This window comes from Tigriopus californicus, chromosome 9 (genome assembly GCF_007210705.1).
Source record: "Tigriopus californicus strain San Diego chromosome 9, Tcal_SD_v2.1, whole genome shotgun sequence".
In the NCBI taxonomy this organism is placed as follows: domain Eukaryota; kingdom Metazoa; phylum Arthropoda; class Copepoda; order Harpacticoida; family Harpacticidae; genus Tigriopus; species Tigriopus californicus.
The window spans coordinates 13605820-13631703 of NC_081448.1; the positions used below are offsets into that span (position 1 = coordinate 13605820).

Genomic DNA, 25884 nt, shown 5'->3' on the forward strand with positions numbered 1-25884 from the left:
CAGGCCAAGCGAGAGAGCTGGTATCCGACTTTTTAACAAACAAACAAACCTGGGGAGCAGATTTTTAGCCGCCTTATGTTTTTGGGCATAGTCGTAGTGCTTGAACTGCAACATATCAAACTAAAGTCAAAATTTTCACAAGACCCAAGTTTGCAAAATTTTCAATGCATCAGGGTGATGTCATAATCTTTATCCAAACTTGACATGTTTTGGGCAAAGGAAAGAACTTCATGGCATTACAAAATGAAATCCTATTCTGTTTACATTTTAAACGTTAGTACACCTGTTTTTAATAAGATGTACACACTAACACAAACTGATAATTTGAAGCATTTTGAGACACCTTTAGGAAGCAACAGTTGATTGGACCTCGTAGTTTAAATAGCACCCACTGAAATATATTGGCACAGCATAAGATATACATAGCATAGCGGTCATGCTTAGGGGTAATTGCTGACTTGTAATGAACCCTGGATTAGAATACTCATGGGACTTCATTTAATAACTTTATTACCTTCACATTTGTAAGAGACTTGTTTGTTGATGGGTGCGTTTGATGATCTCAACATTATATACCATAAGATCAGAAAATATCATTATATGGTCTGTGGATTACCCCTTATGTACATTCACAGTTAAACTTTTACAGAGATTGCAAGCCTATCAAAAATACGAAGAGCGAATTCAAGCATATTCTTAAATTGTTGAGGTCAGTCTTTGACAGAACATTTCATTTTTTTCACCTCAGCCATCGCAAAAAAAAAGAATATTTTACTTAATCTCAAAAAACAAACTAGCAGCTTAACATTACATGCATGTATTCAAGTAATTTTTGTGGCCAGACAAGCCTGATAAACAAATAAGGTGCTGCTTTGAGGTAGAGTTAAGCTTGAATGTAATGGGTAAGGTTTTGATTAGCCACTAATGAATCTAAAAAGTAAATTCAAGATAAGTTTGATTTGGGAAAGACGAAGGAAATGTTCCTCAGTTGGAAAATTCCAGAAAGTGTTCAAATTATCGAGAAAAGACACTTTTAAAACAAAATTTTACAAATTAGCTAGAATGACATGAAGCATTATTGTTTCCGAGGCTCACTTTTGCACCCCAGAATGATTTTTATTGGAGAAAATGTCACATAAACCGTAATATTCATGAAATTGGCGGATTTTTGTCCCAGATTGGCGGGAAATTAGAAAATGGTCAGATTTTGGCGGAAAATTATGGCGGTTTCAACATTTTTAGGCGGCTTCAATGTCAAAAAGTTTGGCACCCCAGAAGGCCATTGCCAAGGTAGATCATGGCCTTTTAGTTAAAAGGCTCCATGAGATTGGGATCCAAGGCAAGGTTCTTAATTGGTTGAGAAGTTTCATTTGTGATAGGAAGCAATTAGTTAAGGTCAAGGGATCCCTTAGATACATGATGCCAAGGCGGGTTTTCCTCAGGGCCCCATCTTAGGTCCTCTCCTTTTCATCATCTTCATTTCTCCACTTCAGAAGCTTAGAAGTAGTACCGTCCGTATGCTGATGATACAAAGTATGTTCTGGTAGGAATAGCCAAGACTTCATGGGCTTTGCAAAGGACCCTAAATAAAATCTACTCTTGGATCACTGAGAGTAATATGGCCTTGAATGGAATGAAGTTCCGCTCAGAGACCTTTGGGTCAACACCTTTGAACACTCCATTCATAGATAATAGAGGGAAAGATATTGAGCAAATCTCATCCATGAAAGATTTAGGTGTAGTCCTCCAAAAAGCATGGAAAGTTCGATGAGCGCATCCAATTGAAGATGGGTAAAGCTTTTCAAACATCTGGTTGGATACATCGTAAGTTTAAGTCCAGAGATAGTTTCACGATGCTAATTCTATACAAGTCGATTGCCCAGCCACATTTTGAATATGCCTCGCCCATTTGAGCTCCAATTAGTTCAGCCAGTTTGCAAAAGGTCGAGAAGGTCCAAAAATGCTTTACCAGGAACATCAAAGGTATGAGAGAGCTTTCGTATGGGATAGGCTAGAAAGTTTAGGACCGTACAGTATTCTGAGAAAGTACGAAAGGCATCTGATATTCCATAGTTTCAAAAGCATTCATGAGCTTTGTTCCAACCCAGGTTTTAGAGTAACTTGTGGCGACCGTAGGGCTTAATGTGCGTTTTGAGATTGGAGGGGATTGGTTTGATTTTTCACGGGCTTTTCTGACCGCTACAGGGAATGTGATCCCCCAGCGCAATTAAAATGAAAGGTTACATTTCGTCTATTTATTACTTGTCAATCTTTATATGACATTTGGTTTACTAACGAATTCGTTGGTCGATCAAATAATATATGGGTATAAAAGTTCAGTAAAATAGGTTTCTCGTCTTGGACTGTTGGGAATTCCATTCCTAGTAGTGGTAAGGAAATCCACAAACCAATTAATGATGATAATAATAATAATGAAGATTTATTGATTGCACACAGACAGATGTCTTGAATGGATTCAAGGCACAAAAACGTGACTACGCAATCCCTCTGAAGTAAATCTGATCAAATATCGAGTTTGAGTTTGCTGATCGATGAGACCCAGGTATCGAGGGTTGGTTATCCAGGTCTTCTTTGAATTTGGGAAGGGGAGTTTTAGCAGCATCTGATGACCCACAGAGAGGCGGACAGTTTGTTGAAGAGTCTCGGGCCTCATTCAAGAAATGAGTGGCGCATGATTGACATCTTAGTAGCCGCATTCTTGTTATAGTTCCGCTGGGGTAGGATACATGTAGCACGGTCATTGATTCGGTGGACGAAAGCAATGCCCGTGTTATGGGACAGCTCATGGATGCACTCAAAGTATAAAGCATGGTATACCGTTCGTGTCTCCTTTCACACTAATATTATACAGTTCTTTAACAAATGAAAGACAAATATGACAAGTCGAGCAACGTTCAAATTAAAATGACTGATTTCATTATCTATGAGGAAAGAGCCCATTTGTGTTGGAATGGGAAGATGTGTGTGTTAGTATTTTGAAACAAAAAGTACAGTTTGGAATTGCAATCCCGTTTGTTTATGGTTTAATGGCTGCATCGACTTCACCCTCTACCTTTATCAATCTCCTGATAAGAACATTTCTATCCGATGCCATCAAAATACAAAATAATCATAGATGGTCTTCACCAATGATGCAAATAAGTGATATTTTTTTTGGAGTAGTCGTAAAGACACATTATTGATAAGGCGAAGCTTGAGTATTTGTGGAGGAAGATAAATTCTAGTCCATCAAAGCTATCCCACAGAAGTTTAAAAAAAATTACAACCCAAGTTGATTTTTAAAGAACAATTAAGCTTCAGTTCCAGTATATGTTTTCCAACATTTTGGTATTTAGTTTCATTCGAAAATGTATCTCTGACCCGATGGAATTTTGCCATAAGCAGTTTTCACTGAGCTTGGATTGTGCATTAGTGAAATATAAAGGTTTAGACACAAAATGCTAGATGTTAAAGGACACAACAAAGGAAAAAGTAAGCAGTAGAAAAATGAACCGAAACTAATGAATTTACCAATAGAACATGAGATTCCACAAAAGTTACTTCAATCGAAAAACAGCATAAACAATGAAACACAGTTCATTGCCCTTTTAGTTTTGATTTTGAAGATCCTGACCTAGGCCTGTCAAAAGCCCTGGATTAAAAAGTAGCGACATTCTATCCACCAATTCAGTCGCTGATGCCAATTCCACCTTTATTTGGGCTGAGGACCCCTAAACAATAGCCAGAGTCTCCCTACCTTGCGCTTTTACACCACTTTGGCACTTTTATCGTGTTTGAGGGAAAACAGGGAAGCAGGTTATGCACTATCATAATTCAACTTGCACTTTATGTATTGTTTCTTTGACGCTTTCAGAGTCTACGCATCTTGCCCTTTTGCATCATCTTTGTGACAAGGACCCAAACCAAAATACAGGAGCCAGGGGCTTCGCATCTTGACCCAAATTGCCAAGTTCGTCAATCTTGAGCGTGTCGGCCCATCTTTGAACGCAAAAATTGTGAATGTCGATTCGCGTTACTTCCTGAAAATTCTTGCGCATTTGTCCTACGAAGTCGAGGTAGCGCTGACATCTCCGGATGTCGGCCTGAACGGAGACTGACTCCTTCCGTTTCTGTTGAACGTTCCCACCGTTCCCACTATCTTGATGAAAATTACGATTTGAGCCCCATCAAAACCACATAAACGTTCTGTTCTTGCACGTTTCAAATAACTGGTTTATGCATGGCTTAGGCGCTTTCTTCAGTTTCCCCCCATGGGTGCTGTAGTGATGTGTTTCGAACCGGAAATGTCAGCTGTTTAGCTTCAAGAACCTTGGTTAGGGTTGCCATGAGGAAATAGGATACACCAACAAACTCAAAACCGCTTAGCAGAGTGACCAAACGTGACCCTACCTTTCCTGGTCTCAGAACCAGGGTTGCGATAAAACTTGTTGCTAATCTTGGGCTGTGATTTTTGTACGCCTTTTCGTTGATTTGGGAGTCCTAACCGAGGTCCTTGAAGCTAAAAAGCTGACATTCCGGTTCGAAACACATCAGTCCTAAACACTAAACACCCGTTGAAGGCAGAATCGGAAACGCTCTTCATCAGCTGCAGTGAGCATCGTCAAAATCCCTCTGAATTTTCTGCCGCCATCCGGTGGGCTTGGTGGGCTCCATTAGTATCCCCTGGCTTTTATCCTTCTTGAATATCATTCGCTGATGTAGAAATCCTTGGTCAAATCAGTAGTTGTCAACACTCTCCGTTTCTTCAGGAACTCATTCCAGCCCCACCCTCTAATCTCCCAATCTACCGGGTCAGTGTCAGGGCTCATCATGCCCTGACAAGTGGGCGGCCCTGGGTGTCATATACCCCCGTCCATCTTCATCCCCAGGCCTTGTTTTCGACCGTTAAGGGTTGAGTATGACGAAAGCCCAGGAGCCAATCTGGTTTTCGACCCCTCCAACCATGCAGTTGTGGCGACCTACTCCTGCTCTCTCTCTCTCTATATATAGCTAGGAATTCTAAGGCATAAACCAGTCTAGTCAACTACCATCTACCAACTGAACATGTTGGCGGACCAAACGAGGTCCACTACACCGTCATCCATGTGTTGACTGATGGAATGGTGATGAACTGATGATGACTTTTCTCCTTCCAACGTTGGCCATTCCACGTGTGCATCATCATGGTTCCCCTCAGTCAGTGGGATGGTTGGCGAGTTGCGCATTGGTTCGTCACCTTCTTGGAGTGATTGGATTGTCTGGTGATAATGTCTCTTCCTCATCATTCAATCAAACCGCATTATCATCATCATCAAGTACTTCTTTTTCGACTTCTGGCATCTGTACTGTTGGTAGCATTACTTCATCATGGACAGTAACGTCACTCTCTCATCCTCATGATTGTCGTCGTCCTCGTTGACGCTCTCTGCCTTGGATATGAAGAATGCATCATAGGATGATGGTCTGCCTGAAAATCGCCTCTAATTTGCCTCGTTCGTTCGTTCGGTCGTGATTCGGGGAGAGTCAGTCGGTCGGTCGGTAGTTTAGCGCATGCAGTCTCTAGTGCAGGATTTCCTTCGCGGATCTTTCCGATCCTCGAGGCGGATAACTACCTATCCGCCGGCTGGCTGGCTTGGGCCAGACGGGATGGAACAACTGTAAAGGTGAAGGTGGGTGAGTGAGTAAACTGTGAGCAACTATCTATCTATCTTTCTTGCCATTTATCTTTTCGTCCAGGATAGCCCTCACGGGCCCAGCCAGCATGAAGCATAGCGGCATCGTTCGTCCTCAAGCCAGAGACAGGAGGAGCATGCAATAGCAACCAGCCATAGCTGTGAATATTACCTTTAACAGTTGATTGGGGTGGAAGGTTAGCCAATCGGGGAGGCTGGCTAGGAAGTACAAGAAGAAGCTCGTGGTCCCTAGTAGTAGCGAGGGGTACCGCCGACGGAGCGCGGACTCGAATCTCACGGACAACGGTCGACGAGAGGAGGCCTGAGTGACTCACCGCCAGGCTTGTGGCGTGGTTCGTTACTTCATCGCTCGCTCATCCACCTACCCACCTACTGACTGACTGACTCACTGACTCACTCACTCATCCACGGACGAAGGCATGCACGGAGTGGGTCGCTCGCGAGTCGAGATTCCGGCCTAGTAAGTGACTGGAGTGCGACTGGCGACTCGGGTTGGGCCCTGCCTGACTCCGGACGAAGTCGTGGGGTGCGCACACATCTTCCTCTCTGTGAAGACACTAGGCCAAGTTGAGGAAGAAGTGGAAGGCAAGATCCTTCGTCTAAGAGCTGGACCAGGTCTGGCTCGACAGTCACAAAGGTGTGCCCTATTGGTTGATTGAATGTGGGTGGGCCATGGTACTAGGCCACCCGAACCGCCACCAGTGGAAACTTCAAGCCCCATCCGGGCTCCTTGGCAACTGAAACGTCGGTGGTCGTGTTCACTCACCTTCGCTCTCGGGGAAACTGACCCGGTGACCTTGGTGAGTGTGGGGCCGTCATGGGCTGGTGGGATTCGAAAACACGCCCTTAGAAGTCCGCCCCCTTGGCCCAACGTCATGGCCATGCCCTGGTGGGACACAACTGTCAACGAGTGGACCTTCTACGTGTGCCTGCCCGTGTTGCTCATGGTGGTGTGTCACGTTTACCAAAGTTGGCACGATCAGATGTTGCCTCAGCCTCCTTTGGTCCCGGTCCAGCCACGCCTCTCTGTTCCCATCGATCAGGGCGGGCTCTCGCCTCCCGCCCCGCCCGACAATCTGGAAAAGTCAATCCCTGGTAGGTTAAACGGCTATTGTTAATGACGTCCAACTAATGACCCTGATTGCTATCTTCATAGGCGACTCCGATTCTCAAAATGCCGATGACGAATTCGAAGAGAGTGGGCGTGCTCAGGATGGGCCCATTACCGGAGAAGGATATGACGACGAAGAAGGTGAGGATGAGGAAGAAGAGGCCGACGATGATGAAGAAGACGACGACGACGACGACGAAGATGAGATGGCCGGGGATTTTGTCTGTCTCTCGGCACGCGGGCACGGTTCGGGTGGAGATTCTTGCTCCTCAAAATCCCTGAGTCGCCGACAGAGGAAGAATCGCAAAAGCCACCAATCCACCCACAAACATGGCGGCGACCATCCAATGTCACCTGGCCAGGGAAAAGCCTCCAAGATCACGGCCCCGGGTGCCATGTTCCGGGTCTTGGCTCTCTCCAAGGACATGATTTACGCCACATTGAACAATTCCGACTATCTTCTCACGCAGAATGAGCGGATCATTCTTGGATACCCGCAAGAGACTAAGAACCCTGGCCAAGCCAAGATTTTCAAGGACCCCCAATCCAACCCGACAACGGACGCCTTTGCCCGAGAGAGTCCGAGTGAAGTCCCGGATATCGTTCCTCAACCTCATTTAGACCTCACCCCCACCCCTGACCAGCAAAGCTTGAAACGAGCCCTGGACGCTAACGCTCGAGAGTTCGTGCCCGGACGGATCGGGAGTGCGCCCGATCTGGTGTCCATGACCAATTCGTGGAACCCGGACTCGGACCAACCACCCCCGCTACAACCAATTCCATCCTCACCCAGACTTCGAGCCACCGCCCGTGAGTTTGTGCCTTCTCGCTCGGTGTTCAATCGGACGCCATCCCATCGGAACGTCGTTAGTGACCTGGTTTTGATCACTAGCTCCGACGCAGATGACGAGGGCATCGTTCCTTCCCATGGCGATCCGCTCGTGAAGAAGTGCATCCGGTGCAAGAAACGCTTCCGCTTGAGCTCGCCCAGCGCCGAAATCTGCGTCTACCATTACGGCAAGATTAGAGCACGGAAGAGAAAGCGACCGCCTATTTACACGTGTTGTGGCGTGTCGGTCCATGATCGCGCTCAGCCCGGTTGCTTTCGAGCTCTTTGTCACGTGTGGTCGGGGATCGATATGCCCAAAGCTCGCGGGTTTGTTGGGCCCTTCAAAGGGTACGTGTCGACGTCGAAACCAGAGTGTTTTGCCCAAAATCCCGGTGTTTTTGCTCTGGATTGTGAAATGGGGTTCACCACAGTGGGGTTCGAACTCATACGGGTCACAGTTGTGGAGGTAGACGGGTCCGAGATTTACGATAGCCTCGTTTGGACCGAGCACCCGATTTTGGACTACAACACCAAGTTCTCTGGGATCACGCACCGTGATATGGAGCGGGGGTCTCCCAAGTCGCTCAAGCAAGTCCAAACCGACCTCCTCGAACTGTTTAATAGCGAGACCATCTTGGTAGGCCATGCGCTCGAGAATGACCTCCGCGCCCTGAAGTTATTCCACACCAAGATATGTGATACCTCATCCGTGTTTCCACACGAATTCGGTCTTCCTTATCGGACGTCTCTCCGTCTTTTGGCCAAGCAGAAACTCCACATTCGAATCCAGGAAGACGAATCTGGACATGACAGCTACGAAGACGCTCGGATATCCATGGACCTGATTCTATGGAAACTCTTGGACGATCATAAGGAAAAAATGAAGTGAACAGCAGGAATGAATACTCCTCCCTCTCCCCCTTTCCTTTTTTTATGTATTTATTACGGGAATGGACACTCCCTCCATATAATAATACCCGTCTCCCCATTAGCCTGTAACTGACTTAAGGAGGCAGAAATCTCAGTTATCTCCCAAGTTCATTTGTATCTTCGAAAACGGACCAAGAAAGGAAAGAACCCCCTCCACCGAAACACCACTGCAACTACTCTTCCCCCCAACTTTGAAGGCAAGAACGAGTCGACCGATTTCGTTTTTGTCCACTAGTTAGTCATGGGAACAAAGAACCAATACTCTGTTTCTACAATGTACGTACACATATACATACAAAGCCACTGTCAACGTGCCTAAAACAAATGCCTTTTTTCCGGTCTTTCCAAGCCTTGTATCGAGCTCGGAAACCTCAACTCGCTTAAAAGTCAGTAACAACGCCAAGAAAACGATGAAGAAAGAAGAAAAAAAGAAGAAAATCATACAAAAAAGAAATAAAACCATGTCTATGCGTAACTGCAACCAACATCGATGATTTGAAACACATTTATTTTTATTCTCTGAATTCAAGTCCAAAGCTTGATGAATCCATCTGCCCCTCCCGAGAGCAACCAAGGCTGGGTTGGATGCCAAAGCACTTCCATTACGCCAAAATCATCGTACTTGGAATGACCTCTCAAGAGCTTGACGGGCACGATCGTGGGGTTTTGCAACAAGTCGTTGTACACCATGCCATGACTGACAATGATACTCGTGTCATCTGCTCCTGAAGCGAATAACGGATACCGTTTGTGATAAGCGACTTGTCGAACCGCCGTAGCGTGATAGCGTAGAACTTGATATGGTTTGGAGGACAAGTCCAAATCGAACCATTGAACCTTCTTGTCATAGGTCCCCACCAACAGGTTATCTCCCTTGGGGTGAATGGCCATGCTCGAGATCCATTTGGCGCCGGTTTGGAGCTTCTTGGACAACTCCTGCTTGGCCAGATTGTAGATCCGGATGTGTCTTTGGGTGGCCACGAACAAATAGGGTCGAATCGGATGAAACAACACGCATTGGACCAAACCTTTGGCCTTGGAGAACGGGATTTGTGAACGCCATTTGGAGAGCTGAGAGATAATCACGGATCGGTTCAAGCCATCTTGGACCAAAGTGGCGAAATAATCGCCCTTGCCGTGCCAAATGACCTGCTTGACGTTCTTGAAGAACTTCAGCACGATCAATGCGCTCTTGGGGAGCTTGTCGCTCTTCTCGGGCAAAGACCACGCGACCGCGTTTTTTACGCGCTCAGGTGGAATATAGCCCGTGTTATCGGGGGCTTCCTTCAATAACTCTTCGGTCTGATCCACCACCACTTTATCGCCCACACCCGCACTAATTAGCACCACCATATTTTCGCAAGCCACGGCCAAAAGCGACAAAGCCTTGTTCGGACACCACATGACCGATTTGATCACGCCCGGCATGGTGAAGGTCTGGAGGCAATATCCAGTTTGGACCTCCCATATCTTGACGGTGCCATCGTCTGAGCCAGAGGCCAAAAACTGGCCCGTGGCTTCGATACTCAGAGTCCGAATCATGTTCTTATGACCCTTGTACGTGAGTGCGCAGACGGTGGGGAAAGGTTGGAGGTCTTGGGGCTTGGGTAATTGAGGCACCAGGTCCTCGGGTTGAATGGTGAGACGGTTTTTACGAGCCCGAGGGGCCAGATAGAGGTCGAGACAACGCTCAAAACGCTCGTTGATGAAATTCCGGTAGGCCGGGACTTGTCGCAAACTTTCGTATTTGGCCGGGATGAACGGCAATTTTCGCTTGAAAGGCTCTTCGTCCAAGTCTTGCCAGGTCTTCTTCTCGCGTTCGGTGAACAAATATTCGGGTGGAGGATTGTAGGACTCGGCGTGTCCGGGGAGTTTCATCTTGGGCGCGGGAATGAGGTCGGTGATGCGTTTCACGTCCTCGGGTTGATCATCGGATTGCCACAGCATATAGTAGCGTTTGGTGGGATCCTCACGTTTTTCCTGCTCACGCTCGGCTTTGGTCTTCATCCAGCCCATTTTGAGGGCGTGGACCATGCGTCCCACTCGGCGTTTCTCGGTCAGGGAAGGCAAGAAGGATTTCTTGCCCTCTGGCAGGTCCCGGAGGGGTGTTTCCATTACTTGGCTACTGAACCAGGGAATGGCATCCGCGTACATGTCGTAACCCGGTTCCGGCACTTTGGATGCAGCCAATCGCTTGATCTTCTCCACCTGGCTTTGAGACAGGACCACATCTTGGCCGGTGAGTGGATCTCGGACGGTGATTCCGGCATTGCCATCCTCCATTTGACGCAGAAAGTGGTCCAATTCATCACCGCGTTTGGGCTTGCGAATGGCCACACCGTCCAAATTGTAGCCGATGTGGTCGTAATCGTCGTACCAATTGACGGGGATGTTGCCGATCGTGTTGCGAATGTCTTCTTCGTCCGAGCTGTCGTATTCATATTCGTCCTGAACGGGCTGGGCCTCGAGGGCCTCGACGGCCTCGGGCTCCTGGGCAGTGGAGGGGGCCTTTTTGGACCTGGCTCGGCCTTCCTCGGCGATCTCTTGAGCTGCCGAGTCGGATTCTGAAATACCAAACAAGGGAAAAGGGCTTCAATCGAACTGGCCAACAAGAGTGACTACCGTATAGGTCCACTTACCACTAGCCTCATGATCGTCACCATCGTCCTCGTTCTCTTCCTCCTCCTCGTCGCTATCTTCTTCGTCTTCTTCGTCTTCTTCGTCTTCTAGTTCCGAGTACACGCTGGATTCGTCGGAATCCGATTGGGTCTCAGCTTCGGATGGTGACTTTGAACCATTCACTTGGGGGCCTTCCAAGTTCAAGTCTGGGCCAATGGGCGTTTCATCATCTAGTAGCAGGGCTGAGCTCAGCTGAGTGGCCTGCGAGGGCGTTTTCCGCTTCTTCCCGGAGTGGACCATCCTCGGATAGGACTGACACAACCTCGACTGGAGAGAGAGGGACTGTAAATAAATAACACGTGTTGTGAACGGCCCATGTCAACCCTGGGAATCAGCTGTTTTGTTGCTCCCTTTCCAATCAGGGTGACGGCCTGTTGGCAGGAAAGTCCCGTCTCCCACTGCCACTCATTCTATCCTCATTAACTGGAAGGTGGACCCGGGTTAGAGGATGGCCTTAACATTGGCTTGAACTCAACAGTAAAAGCCCATGCCACGAATCATGAGGCAATGATGTAGGTCGCTGGACGATTAGCTACATCAAGAAAAAATGACCCACTTCCGTCCGAAAGAATTTCCCAAAGCATGGCGATTGCTTATTTGACCAATTTTTGACCCCGTCCTAGTGTCTCTACTTTGACCTTCTTTGACTCGACCAAGAACAGAACCGACCTGGAGCGTGTAAGTAGACTATATTTCATGTGCGCCATAGATAGAAAACGATAAAACGTACGTCAAGTCAAATATATATATATATATATATATCTGATCAATTGGATATCGTGTCCAAATCAAGCGAGTCGAGGCGTGGCTCGACCCGCCCGTTCCTGACTGCCATCGGTCAACTCGTAAGCGGGTTTATATCGAGTACGCCCTGACCCATCATCCACTGCCAACACCGGGTTCTTGACCGTATTCGAGCGACTGCCTAAGGATGTGTAGCCCTGATCGTACAGACTAGGATAGGTCAGTTTGAGACTCCGAATGAACCGCCACACATGGCGGTATTCCCAGTTTAACACCGGATTGACGCGCATCAATCGCGGCCAATCGCCATCCGTGGGCGAAAACAGGCCTTGGTGTTGCGATCCAGGGTCGCCTTGACGTGTCCCCAAGAACGTACATTGGATGCGTGGTCGATCCTCGAGCATTTTCCGCAGGGCCACCTTCATGCCCCCGTCGATGTTGAGGGCGTCCAAGTTGTACTTGCTCTCAGTTTCGAGAATGAATTGAGCCACTTCCGGGAAGGGATCCTTTTCTTTGATGTAGATCGTTTGGAGTCGCTTTTGTGGGAAATGACGCTGGAAGTGGGCGTGAACCAAATGGAGCATTACGATGCAATCCTTGCCCCCGTTGAAGCACACGGCCACTTCCTCGGGCGCGTATTTTTCCAGAGTCTGTTCCACTGTGCCTTGGGCCTCGTGCAAGGCCCGTTGAAAGGCCAGGTCATGTGAGGAGCTCTTCATGAGCTCGTGGATCTTGTCCATGGCGTGATCAAAGGGCCTTGGATCGTAGGTCATGGTCGGGATTCGGCCTTGAAGGTCGGCTTTGGCGGCCTGAAGGAGATCTTGTGTGTCGGCTTCAAGCGTGAGTTTGGTTTGGAAATAGGGGTGCGACCACTCGGGATAGGATCCGAAAGTGACCCGCGGGTGGTCTTGCACGAGGGAGTTGAGCCGATCGGCGATATTGGTCTCGGAATCATTGACAAACACCTGATCCGAATTCACATGACGAGTCTTGAGATGACCGAAGATGGTGGGTATGAGGCCTTCGAAGCCTCTTTGGAGCAATTTGGGAATACCGGGAAACACGTACACGTTATGGACGGACACAATGGGGAATTTGAGCTCTTCGCCGCTCTGAGGATCGATGCCAAAGTTCAACTGAGCACGGCTGGGCACCAAAGCCAACTTGAGGGCCGGAGCATTGGGATCCTCGGTTTTGAACCACGTCTTCACGAGATGCACGATTTCCGGGTGATGCTTGACCTGCAAAGATAAGCACACACATCTTGATCAACTGTCTGAGTGACGGTCTAATCAAGCGTGCCTGAAGTGCGGTCCGAAGATCAGCCACCACGAGATCAGCGGGCCTTGGGCCATCAAACTCATGACACCTAACCAACCTGACCTCAAAATGGCAACTTAAACCCTGGGCCATCAAACTCATGACACCTAACCAACCTGACCTCAAAATGGCAACTTAAACCCTTGGACGCTTACGACAAATGACATGGATTCACTTTGAAAACTTTAGAAAGTGACGCTGCTTGAAACGACGGAGATAAAGAGTGGGCGTGGACAGCCACCATTCCCGGCCCATTACCTCATGGATTCATGCATGACCATGTCCTTCCTATACTGACCTCATCATCAAAGGCCCGAGCCACGCCCTCAAAAGTCAGATCATCGTGGGTGGGTCCAATGCCCCCGGAAGTGAGCACGACATCACAATGGGCGGAGAAGGTCCGCACTTCCTGGGCAATGATGGCCACATCATCCGGGATAATCGAGACCCGCTTCAAAGACACGCCCAAGGTGCGGAGCTTCTGCGCCAAAAAGTGCGTGTTGATATCCTGGGTCTGACCCTTGAGGATCTCATCGCCGATGATGATCAAGCCCACACTGGCACTGGCCATCCTCCTGGCGGAGCACCGGATCCCCGACCCGTTAACTCCGGATGTTGGCCCGTGAAGCCAGGGCCGGCCACACCACGGCCATCTCAATCCAGTGCGTAAGACTGTGAGCGAACAGGGGGCAGCAGACCACTGCGACCACTGGGACCACAGGAGCACGCCAATCCGGCCTGACATGGTACATAATGGCCGGGGATTGGAAGCAGAACAGGGGCTCAATCCAACTTAGTTAGTTAGCACTGATAGCTCAAGAGCATGAGAGAAACACAGAAACACAGAAACACAGAAAGAGAGCATTCCCGGAAATGAAGCCCACTACGTTAAGTTGGTAATAGGCCTCCTTGAATAAGGAACCCGAATTTTATGCAAGGCACATGTTCCACTCAGTGTCTCCGGCTTTCGTTCGGCTGGCTGGTTCAATCATTGAAAACAAAGCCCAGAAGGGTCAGTTGTCGTTTTCTATTGCCAGCAACTCAATAGCCCTTTTCATTCTCCTCTCCCTCCTCTCCTTGCAGACAAACAAAAAGAGAAATACAAGAATAACCTCTAAAATGCCTGACTTTAACAATGTATACTTCTTTGATCAACTTATTGCTAATCTATTCTAACATCATGAATACACCACCAACCCTTCTGAGAGGCTTATCAAATCATATAAGGATAAAATTACAAACACTTTATCCATCCAAATAGTGATAAACAGAGAGCTATATATGATGTACTTGCTGCATACCAGCGACTTTTCATCACCATCTTTTTCCATTAAATTGTGCTGAAAAATCAGATATATCAACCTGATTTTAAATTCATATCATTTTTGGTGTGGCTTTGAAAAGTGTCCCTTTACCTTTGAAATTTGAATGCTTTGAACTAATTGAGACTAGGCAGCAATACGTCACTTACAACCTTTCAATTTTCGTCTATCAGTTCTCTCAAGAGGTCTGCCAGCCAGGATGGCTTGCTTTGCATACTCTGGGTGAATGTTTGGTGTTTTTTTAATAGCTTAAATGAGTTGCTGAGGAGTAATACTACTGTAGCCAATTGATAACTGCCTTCTACAGGGCATGTGAAGCAAGGGACATTCAAGAAAAATGAAGTGCTTCAACACTGATTTTTAGCATTTTGAGGAGGGGAGAAAGAAGACAAAAATTGTAGCTAGTCTGCACTTGCACTCACTCTTGAAACCAATTGAGTTTTCAACTATTAAGTGAGTTGGGTGAGCCAAAAAAATGTCATTTTTTGTGCAGTTCTGTCACTGTACAAAACTTTTGGTTCAATATTGCAAAACTGTTTGCTTCAACAAGCCGGGAAACTGAATTAAGTGATAAATTCAGTCTAAACCCAGTACAGGTTGGCTGTAATGATTGTCTTCCTCAAAATGCGCTCCATATCAAAGTTGCTGCACGACATTTTTCTTGAATTTCCCCTCACATAACATGCCCTATTGTCAGTAACCCCAACTCAATTCCAAAGAGTCTTTTAACATACAACTATGGGCTCTACAAGCGAGTTTACTTTGCTAGCTCGCAATGCACTCTCTTGGCCAGGGTGGTGCTGTGGTTCAATTTTCATTGAAGCATGTCAAATTGGCATTGCCAATGTCTGATCATCGTCTATGAGGCCTTGAAGGCCAATTCAAACGGACGGCGGAAAGACAGAAAAGCGTGGATGGAAACGTCTATTTCGCCGAGTCTGAGGTGCCACTTATATTGGTGTGCTACATAATATTTACTTACATTCCAGGGGATCGGAGCCTGAATTGGTTGATAGGATGGGTCTCTGAAGAGTTTGGGGGTTTTATGCGGCGTTCGGCCGGTACTTTTCGTGCGTTACCCTGTCCAGGCTTAGATTAATGTTGGGTTTAAAATTTAAAACCATGGACTTTAAGTTGACGGCAACACTTTTCCAAGGCCGACTTCCAACATACATGAAACCTAGACACAGGGTGCCTCCTGATTTTGGAGTAACTTGGATTTGGACGATTATTTTAGCCAACGTAGCAAACTCCATTTCTCACCATTCTTGGTTTGAATTGCGTGATTGATAGTCGATTTTGAGATTAGTCATGAATGTCATGAATTATGAGTGATTGGCGTAAGGATCAAGCAACTGTTCAAACCAAAGAGTTTTAGTAAAGAATCTTTGGACAGGAGTAGCATTGTGCCATACGCTGCAGTCAATTTTTAAAATTAGATTGAATTACCATTTTTGGATGATTTTAAGGATTTTTACAATTTTAAAGGATCTTTAGTTCAAAGTAGCCTTATGTAAGGCCCTGCGACCTTTGGGTGGTTAGAATGACTTGATAACTTTTGGTACCTCGCATGTTGGAAAATAAATTGTTGGTCCAATCACAATTATAGTACTTAAGCTACAAAGGTGTGAATGGTATGGGTTCAAAAATATTTCGTTACTTTCATGAAAATGGTTAAATTAATTGTGTGTGAAGTTTGCGGCTCATCCCCATGATGATATGTTCTGGAAAGGTCATTTTAAGTTTTCAAGCCTTGAGACTTTTTGAAAAAAAAAACTTTTACCACAGAAAATCTGGCAAACGAGCGGATGGGCCAATATGTGGAACATGGATTTAAGCATACCAAAGTTCAAAACCAAGAAGCCTTGTTCTCTGATGATAGTGCTTCGGATCAGGGCCACTCTAAGTGGCTTTTCATGATAGCTATTAAAATAAGAAATTGGGATCATGTCCATCAAAGGCCATCCAGTTTCAAGGCATTCGATGCAAAAGCGGTTCCTTCCAAAGTTACATCGTCAAAGTTTTTGTAGCCGTTCGGCATATGGCCAATCTTCTCCAGTCCTGACTCGAACTACCTCGTGGGCGTGTCAAAAGGCAGATTTTGGGGCTCAAATTAGGCCCCTTTAATCCACGAGGCCAGTCGTTTTGAATGGTGATTCAAGCGATTCACAATTTTCCCTCCGGTCGGTCGTAAGTCCCAAGCCTGTTCTTCGTACGTACCATAAGGTTTGGTTTTTGGTCACCCAGGCCACACGTGCGTTTGTTTTGTTGTTGATGTTGATGCCGAGTATGCGTCGTTGGTAGGTCCAAAATCCATTTCACCCAGGTGGAACTTGTCCGTGTCCGGGACCCATTCAAGATGAGCTTAGCCGAATACGGAGAACGGATCCGGGAAAATGACCGGGTCATCCTCTACATCAGCTTCCGGCAGATTTACCCGCTCTTCGTGACGCCAGAGAAATGTACCAAGAGTGGTCAGAAGGTGGAACACGTGTTTCAGACCACTTACGGCGCTCTCCGCGTGTCTGATCTCATCGGACAACGATTCGGGACCAAGGTCAAACTCACTCGCGGTTACGCCTACGTCCTCCATCCCACCCCTGAGTTATGGTCCAAGGCCCTGCCCCATCGCACCCAGATCTTGTACGCCACGGATATCGCCACCATCTTGCTCCAATTGGAGATTCGACCCGGATCCGTGGTCATTGAGTCGGGCACGGGATCCGGCTCTTTGTCGCATTCCTTCATCCGCTCCCTGTGGCCCTCGGGACATCTGCACACCTTTGATTATCACGAAAGCCGCGTCAAAGCCGCTCAACAAGAGTTTCAAGAGCATCAGGTCGGCCCGGCCGTCTCGGTGCGGCATCGTGATGTGTGCGCCGAAGGCTTTGATTTAGTCGACGTGGCGGATGCCGTCTTTCTCGACTTGCCGCACCCCTGGGAAGCCGTGCCTCACGCAGTCCAGGCCCTCAAACCCACGGGTGGGCGGTTGTGCTCCTTCTCACCGTGCATGGAGCAGGTCCAGAAGACGTGTCAAGTGCTGCGAAAGTGCGGTTTCCAAGAAGTCACCACGCTCGAATGTCTGTTGCGCGAGTTCCAGGTTCGGAAAATCAGTATGTTAGAGTTCGACCCGACCCGTGTGTCCAAAACCGAGGCAGATTCGAGCGCCAACACCAAGGCTACTACTGAGGGCACTACCGAGGTCACTACCGAAGTCACTACCGGTGTCAAGCGCCCACTCGAGTCGGATTCCGAGGACCTAGAATCTAAACCTGTGACTACCACCAATGGTTCGGCCAAGGCAACCATCCCAGAGCGATCGTTCGTGACCGGTGTGCCTTTGTTAAACATGCCCGGACATACAGGATACTTGACGTTTGCCACGTGGCCAGCCCAAATCAAATTGGAGGATGGGCCTTTTGTTACTGACAATGATGCCGTTTAATACATATGAATGAATGGAATCTCGGCTGAGCTTAAAGGGTGATAGTGGAGCTGGTTTGAGTGAGGGGTCGTCCCAGTCTTTCTCGCTTTGAGTCGCCGTAGTCGTGCCCAAGATGCGGTGATGCCAAGGGGTACGGTTCTTCTGGGTAGTAGTCGGCCGTTCGGTCTACCTCGACCGCGGCTGAGGCGCTGATAGCTACGCAAATCATATGGAGCAAGGCTATCATGCCGCCTGCCAGACTGCAAGTCTGGAGGATGGGCGAGACATTGGATAGCATATCTTGCTCCAACACCCCCATACAGCCTCGGACCGTGATTTTGTAGATGGCCTGCTTGATGAATAAAGCGAATAGGTTCTTTCCACATCCTAAAGAGGGAGGATTTAGTGAAACAAACCTTAAGCAGATCTTTAAATAAAGTAAGACACAATACAAAATATTTTTGGAGCCATAATTAAATTAGCCCTGCTTATAGTTTCAAACGATTTAACGCCCACCTCTCCATAAGAAAATCCTGCTTGTTGCTTAAAAATTTGAAGAACTTGGAAACGAATCGAATTGATCATATTTTAGAAAAGTAATGGACTGAAGTGGATTCCTATTTGATACAACGCCCAACCTGGACGCTCGAGGATTTGACGCCCTTCTCAGTCCAACTTGAACCAAGCACAGATTCAGAAAAGGTTGAGGAAGCCAAAAAGAAATCCATACAGCCCAAAAAAGATGAATGGATTCACCGATGGAAGTTTAAGATACTTCTCGGACAACCAAATTCAAGTTTCAGCACACCATGATCGTTTCATATCTTATCAACCTGGCATTGGAGTTTGACAGCACGAATCCGGAACGGAGTTGTTCATCATGGGAACATCTTTCCACACCTTGTATCCATTGACCTCCCCAAATCCCCCACAACAATGATGATTCGCCTGAAGGATATCCCAAGCATTCCGAGCACTCTCATCCCAAACGTAACGTGAAACGAATCCGAAAATGTCCACCGAGCTAAAGCTCTGACTCTCGATGAAGATCCGAAGCTCCACTGCCAAATAGATCCACGCGCAATGAAACCCGAACATGCCCAAGCTGAGTCCAGAATAGATGGCCAAGTGGATCTTGTTGTAACTGGTGGCTACTGCGCATCCATAGATGGACACAACCAAGCTTACGAGACAAGTGGTAAAGACAAAATATGGCACGATGGGAAACAGACGGGTGATGAATTCCAGATGATCCAAGAAATGCCAGCCCATTAGAATTGCACAGTAGTATAAGGGCACTAGTGTGAGCAGGAAGCCACCAAAGGAGGTCAAGCAAAGGACAATGCACAATCTTTGAAGGCCGTCCATGTCTTTGGATGCTTAAACGTTTGGCCTATTCCCGAATCTAGACCTTGAATATGACTCTCCAAGGCTTGACGAGCCCCTGCTCAAAGAAGTCGAGGTATTCGGTTTCAGAAATGACGGAATTTTCGAATTTCATTGGCTAGAGAGGTAGAGAGAGTGAGAGCTGGATGTACAAACAAGATTCATGATTCAGGGTAATTTCAGCTTCGACAGAGCATTGATAGGGGAAGCTCTCGAGTTGTGGCATGCATGCTTGTATATTTAGACTATTCAGCCTTTCCAACACATCCATATTCCAGCAATAAATAGCACTCCTCCCACAACAAATCCAATGGCAATCGAAATACCAAGTGTAAGATTCTGCGCGAAAACAAACGTATTTTGGTACATGTCCGCGTATTCCTGGGTGAGCCTGGCGTTTTCGTCCGCCCAAAACACGGGAAACAGAATGTCCTTCACATCCTTCAACTTGTTAATGGCGGCCACGCTCTTCAAGTCCAGGTTTATCTGCAATAATCAACTCAAAAGTGAGTTGCCGTTCAAGTACGTCGTAAGCGTAATGGTGGCTTCATTTCGCAAGTGCTTGATAGATATTAATATATCCATCCCTTCATCACTTTGTCCTATACTTATCTCTAGGCCTCCACGTTTTTCAGAAAGTTATTGCATCGAAAAATCATTGAAAGAATATTTTGTCGGGAAAATAAACACAAAGTTTTTTATCCCCTATTTATTTATTTTGAAATTCATGTCACATATTTTCGGCATATTTGTAGTTATTGTGGCGCTTTCTGATTTTGATCCTTGTCGCCAAAGAATGAAGAAAGAAATCATGAAATGACTTTGAAGCATGTTTTGTCTAGAGACCCTCATTCATTATTCGGACGGTTTTTCTTAATAAGCTTTGATACCAACAAACAAACGTGCCTGCCATTGCCAGTGCCAGTGATGCATATTGCCCTTCAAACGAATTTTTAACTAAAGATACTTTATAAATACTTTATTAAGCGTCTTTAGTTTTACAGAAATAGAGGAAGAAAGGTCAGCTTCGCAAAACCTGTTTGAATCGTCAATTTTGCATCATTGGCATTGTCAACAGCAAGTAAAGGTACTTGCCAGCAGAGCTTGCCCGAATTACCCATTATGACCTATTTGGAACTCTTTCTTTTTCAAAAGATTCTCGAGGGTAGGAAAATATGTTAAATGCAAAGCAAAAAGTGAGTTTTTAATTTTTTTCTTTCGATATGTGGAAAGTATATCAAGCGCTTTTTCAACACTAAACTAACTATTCATCCACATGTATTTAATCCCCTTTGCTTCTTGATTTAAAAGAGTAATTATCAATGTTACAGCCAGAATAACAAAGCCTTAAGGTTCACACGATTATAATTGAAGGTTTCATAACTTAAGGGACAAACACGTGGTGGCTCAACAAAAATGTAACAAAAAGTCCGGGCTCTTCTTGCCTGCTCCATCAATTCAGAAAAAATGGCCGATGACCCAAGATGCACTCCCGAGAGCATCCTAAATTGAATCGGTATCAAGCAAAACAGATCGCAGAACCTCTTATTTGGCACGATGAACCGGGACACCGATAATCAATATTGAATGCAACCTTTATTTTGGCCAAATTCATGGCCTAAGAATGCCTGACTTCATGAAAAATGTCATTCAGAACATCATATAGACCCCATGGAATCCTCATGTTTAAGAGCATTTAAACATGAGCTTTAGAAAAAAACTTATTCTTAAACAATTATTCAAACGTCAATTTTTTCTCCTTTTTTCAATTTTTCCACTTTTTTTTTTCAAGCAAAAAGAGGCCAAAATTTCTGCTACATGTGTACAGTGTGGCAGCCCTACTTTCACGTACTTCAAAGCAGTACCTTACTTAGTTTCTTACAAGGACTCTCCATTTTGTAAACCAGTAGGCAATTCAATGGTGTTGGCGTTGAAAAAACACGATTCTAAATAGAACATTTTGTCGTTTACCTGAATCCTCTTATGGGCCATGAGAGGGGCCCCAGACATGGGTTCGATTAGGAGGACCGTGTCGTGCAGTTCGAGTTCAGGATTCATGCCCTCCACATCATCAATCATAGACTGGTCTCCTCGGAAGAAGTGGGGTGCAGTCATAACCACTGGCACGCCTCCATAGCACTCCCCTACCCGGATCATTCCGTCCTTGCAAGTGTCCGAGCAATTGCTTCTGTCGTAAGTGTCGTCATCGTTGATGCTCATACACTCCAAGAAATTAGGGCAATAGCAAAAGTTGTTTGGGTTATCCATGTCAAATACGTCCTCACTAGCTCGGTATTCGTAGGCGTCAATGCCCAAGAATTGGTTGTCTTGAACGTAGTCCAACCAAATGGACCGACACATCTCGCCCACAAAGATCCATCGGCGTACTTTCTTGTCCAAATAAGGGGGATATTGTGTTCCATCTGTGCCTAGAATGTCATGGCAGATCCCGCCCATGCCCGCGGCCGTGGCACTGGGATTGGGGCCCACCTTAGGCCACCACTCGTTTTTCAAGGTGGTTTCCCCATTGAATTTCTCGATCGCCAAGAACCTATTGCGAGTGTAACGACCGTTGTTGATCGTGTAGTAGGAGTTGGTCTTGGTTCCATTTTTACCCATGAAGAAGTAGAACTCTCCAGGAAGCTTCAACTTATCCAGGCCCAAAATACCCCAAATACCATCTGCGCCATGAATGTGTATAGCGTGGTCTAGAGCTTTTAAGGCTCCTGACGGCACCCCTTTGAAAGTTAAATCAATAATCGAAGCAGTGGTGAATAAATCGTCTTCCAGTTCTTGGCAATCATATTTCCCGCAATCCGTCAACTTGCCTTCGACACCATCATTCACAGTCTTGAGGAGATCGTCTATCAAATCGTGTATTAGCGAGTTATTGGCTGCATCCTGAAGCAATTGTCCAATGGCAGCCAAAACCACGTTCAGAATTGTCACTTTGTCCTTGGGAGAACATGTCCCTCCAGATCCATTGTTGCAACCTTGTCGCTCGGTTTCTGCTTGATCGTAATGATAAGACAACAAAAGGCTGTACTGAAGATGCTCAGCATCCAGTTCCAAAATATCCCGTTTGAGGCGCTCCTCCCTGAAGCAATATGGGCCAATTTCTGTGACGGAAACATTGCCTCCTGCAGCCACCCCCACTGGATCTGTCACGTTGAAGAAATTAAAGCACATGTAGACAGGAACGGGGGGCTCCACCTTCAAACAAATTAGAGGTTAAAAAAAATGATTGGTAAAGCAGTGGGTGATTTTTGCTTACCCAAGCTTTCCAGCCCTCGGTTCCTTCTCGGAGATCCAGATTCTTGTACACTTCATATTCCACCACGGCTGGAAAAATGACCCAATTGAGACAAGCCCCTAAAACCACGAGGCATAGACCAATCACTATGGCCACTGAACCCCCGACCAAAAGACGTTTGCCCATGTTTCAAAATTCCAAGGCCAGAGATTAAGAGACCTAGACTTGATAGACCAGATATTGAACTGCATGCAAGCAAGGCCGTCACATTTCAAATACTGCAATCAAATAGATTTGATAACGTTTGATAATGTGCTTAAGATTTCATTGATTATGGCACAGTACGCCAAATAAAAATAGAAATTGATACTGGAAACTCAACTCCAGTGGGGTTTCTATTTCTATTTGGAGCATATCAGGAAAGGAAAGAGTTTATCTGGTCTTCATAAAATTACTGGTCGGAGTATTTTTCTGTTATGTTTGCGGACTTCCTTACCGATACTGGGGATAAAGTATTAATGTTGTTTGACTTCACATTCATTTAGCATCTGTTCCACCGACGAATTACAGTTGGCGGATCTACCCAACCATTCATTGGCTTTGGCGTTGATGTGGAGTTTTGATCGAAAACATGTCCAACTTGACAAACCTTGATCGTGCTCTCAAAACTTACATTGAGCCTCTACGGTCACTCAAATTGACACTAAATCTGGATTGGGACAAAGCTCATGAATGCCTTTGAGAACACAGTGTCTGGTACCTTTATAAAGTGCTCCCTCGTGAAAACTACACAGTCTCACAAGAGTACTCTCTCAATCCTTCATTGTTCCTGATAAAACATCTTAAGTCTTGTTCAACCTTTTGCAAATCTGTTGAACGAAATGGATTCCAAATAGGCGTTCTTTTTTTTGCTAATGAATCAACTTTTACTTGCTAAATATTGGCAGTTATGGTGGCATGTCAGCACAATGAAAAATTGAATATCCCCTGTGTTAAGTTTTCCACTGGTTATTGTATTGTAACACTCCGTTTATAGCCAATGATTCCAAATGTGTTTCAAAGTAATTTTTCTGCCCTTATGTATGTTTCTGCGTTTTTCTTATCCAATGATTTATAGTATTATACCCTTTTGTATTGTTTTATTACAATGCATATTTTTCAAAAGAAGCATTATCCAGTCAAATGTATTTCCCACTTAACGTATTGAATTTCTGGTTGATGGGCTTCACGCTATGCTTTGTTCATTTTTAAGGTCATTGTCCGAAATTGTAAATGTTAGATAGAGTTGCAAAGACGAAAACAAGGGGTCTCATGTACAATCCTGGGGTCAAAGGCAAAGCACTTTTCTTATTTTCCAATTCGATTCCCTTGGGACAAGAATATTATATATATATGGCCGGGGGAGCCTTATGCTTAATACAACCCAAATGAAGCACTTGTTTTCCTTAATTTGATCACAAAAAATGGGACCCCGGCACCTTCGTAAAATAGCAATGGGCCAAAAATGACTAAATTTGTTTCTTAACCGGTTTTTTAGAGGAGCTACACATAGATGATATTCTAGTTTTTGGACCCTAACACCTGATTTTGTCCGATAAATGAAAAATGTTGCAATCAAAGAAATTAAGATCTCCAATAAAAACATCGTGGGTAGGGACAAGTTAGCCTTTTTAAAATTATACTTGATTTTTGGATTCATTTTTGCATTCTTCTGCAGAAGAAATTTGAGGACATTGGCTTGAGATTTTTTTACTGGACAGAATTTTTGCTCTGGCACAGAGTATTATTGTACAAGTAGGTCTCGAAACCCAAATGTCAACTCGCAGTAACATTTTTGGACAAGTTCATTGACTTCAATATCCCAATTCAAAATCAACGAGAGTCGTCGATCCATGCACTAAGATTACTATAACATACTGTTTTTGGATAAGGGTGGCATAATCATAACTTAAGTAATTCGAGATAGCAGCATTGATGGATGATTAATGAACGAAAGAAAAAATCATACAGGCAAAAGGCACGATAAGTCAGAGAAAGGAGGGAATAAAATGATAACGTGATAAACTTGACCCTCGCAAGAGAAATTCAGATCAAGCAAAGTTAGAAATTTGCTATCAATGTTGCATTAAGTCAATTATCATTAAATTAACATGAACGGCTTAGGCACTTGACAACAAGTGAGCGATCAAGTTTGGAGGAATTCAAATTTGCCAACTTCCTTCCCGCTATTGGGAAGGCAATCCTCAGCAGTTCAAGGTGGAAGGATCATAATCTTTATTGCGACTCTTGGTCATGTCAATGCGTAAAAAGTGTAATCGAAATCGTAAAATCATTTACAAAACAGAGTACGGGAACTGACTTTTTTGCACTCATCTAAACTGAGGGTGATAACTGATCCTTTATTTTCCACTTTCATATCAACTGGCTTTTAACTGCTAGTAGTTGTCTTAAAGCAAGTCAAGCATTGAAAGTTACATTACAAAACATAAACATTATAAAGGACAGTGAAATGGCTGAGGCCAATAATAATGAAAAAAAGCCAAAAAATGATGAGATCATCAAAATCAATGCAAGAACACACGGAAACGGGAAGGAAATTTCTGCTAGACACCAATTTTGTGACAAAGCTCATGAATGCTTTTAAAAACGGGCAGTATTAGATACCTTTCGTACCTTCTCTGAATACTGTACAATCCCAACCTTTCTAACCTCTCCCAATACGAGAGCTCTCTCATATCCTCAATGTTCCTAGAAAAACATCTCTGGACTTGCTCGAGCTTTTGCAAACCTACTGAACTAATTGGAGCTCAAATGGGCGAGGCATATTCAATATGCGGCTGGACAATCGACTTGTACAGAGTTAGCATCGTGATACTATCTCTGGACTTAAACGTGCGATATATCCAACCACACATTTGAAAAGCTTTACCCACCTTCAACTGGATATGCTCATCGAACTTTCCATTATCTTGGAGGACTACACCTAAATCCTTCATGGATGAGACCTGCTCTATGTCCTTACCTTCATCATCTAATAGTGGAGTGTCTAATGGCGTCGACCCAAAGGTCATTGAGCGAAATTTCATTCCATTCAGTGCCATGTTACACGTAGCAACCCAGGAGTAGATTTGGTCTAGGACCTCTACCAGACAACCGGAATTCTGACCATTCCTACCAACTACCAATTTTGTAT

The 25884-nt window shown here is 45.5% G+C and overlaps 6 protein-coding genes across 6 annotated transcripts; 2 read left to right on the forward strand and 4 right to left on the reverse strand.

Moving 5' to 3' along the window:
• The first annotated feature begins 6165 nt into the window (after window positions 1-6165).
• Window positions 6166-9048, forward strand: LOC131886388 (uncharacterized). The gene is made up of 2 exons (XM_059234694.1): window positions 6166-6788; window positions 6850-9048. Exons 1-2 carry the CDS (start codon window positions 6353-6355, stop codon window positions 8520-8522), a joined length of 2109 nt encoding a protein of 702 aa, XP_059090677.1. The 5' UTR covers window positions 6166-6352; the 3' UTR covers window positions 8523-9048.
• A 2-nt stretch (window positions 9049-9050) lies between these two features.
• Window positions 9051-11554, reverse strand: LOC131886387 (ribosome biogenesis protein BOP1 homolog). Its single transcript, XM_059234693.1, has 2 exons — window positions 11203-11554; window positions 9051-11127 (listed from the first exon to the last, which is right to left on the reverse strand). Exons 1-2 carry the CDS (start codon window positions 11480-11482, stop codon window positions 9089-9091), a joined length of 2319 nt encoding a protein of 772 aa, XP_059090676.1. The 5' UTR covers window positions 11483-11554; the 3' UTR covers window positions 9051-9088.
• Window positions 11555-11914: 360 nt separating this feature from the next.
• LOC131886398 (FAD synthase-like) lies at window positions 11915-14265 on the reverse strand. The gene is made up of 2 exons (XM_059234707.1): window positions 13605-14265; window positions 11915-13227 (listed from the first exon to the last, which is right to left on the reverse strand). The coding sequence occupies exons 1-2, from the start codon at window positions 14049-14051 to the stop codon at window positions 12031-12033; spliced, it is 1644 nt and encodes a 547-aa protein (XP_059090690.1). The 5' UTR covers window positions 14052-14265; the 3' UTR covers window positions 11915-12030.
• Window positions 14266-16881: 2616 nt separating this feature from the next.
• LOC131886403 (tRNA (adenine(58)-N(1))-methyltransferase catalytic subunit TRMT61A-like) lies at window positions 16882-18092 on the forward strand. Its single transcript, XM_059234715.1, has one exon. It carries the CDS (start codon window positions 16988-16990, stop codon window positions 18071-18073), a length of 1086 nt encoding a protein of 361 aa, XP_059090698.1. The 5' UTR covers window positions 16882-16987; the 3' UTR covers window positions 18074-18092.
• A 12-nt stretch (window positions 18093-18104) lies between these two features.
• On the reverse strand, window positions 18105-19656 carry LOC131886404 (tetraspanin-9-like). Its single transcript, XM_059234716.1, has 2 exons — window positions 18886-19656; window positions 18105-18439 (listed from the first exon to the last, which is right to left on the reverse strand). The coding sequence occupies exons 1-2, from the start codon at window positions 19418-19420 to the stop codon at window positions 18105-18107; spliced, it is 870 nt and encodes a 289-aa protein (XP_059090699.1). The 5' UTR covers window positions 19421-19656.
• Window positions 19656-22970, reverse strand: LOC131886396 (lysosome membrane protein 2-like). Its single transcript, XM_059234706.1, has 3 exons — window positions 22713-22970; window positions 21410-22651; window positions 19656-19924 (listed from the first exon to the last, which is right to left on the reverse strand). The coding sequence occupies exons 1-3, from the start codon at window positions 22875-22877 to the stop codon at window positions 19688-19690; spliced, it is 1644 nt and encodes a 547-aa protein (XP_059090689.1). The 5' UTR covers window positions 22878-22970; the 3' UTR covers window positions 19656-19687.
• Window positions 22971-25884: the final 2914 nt, after the last annotated feature.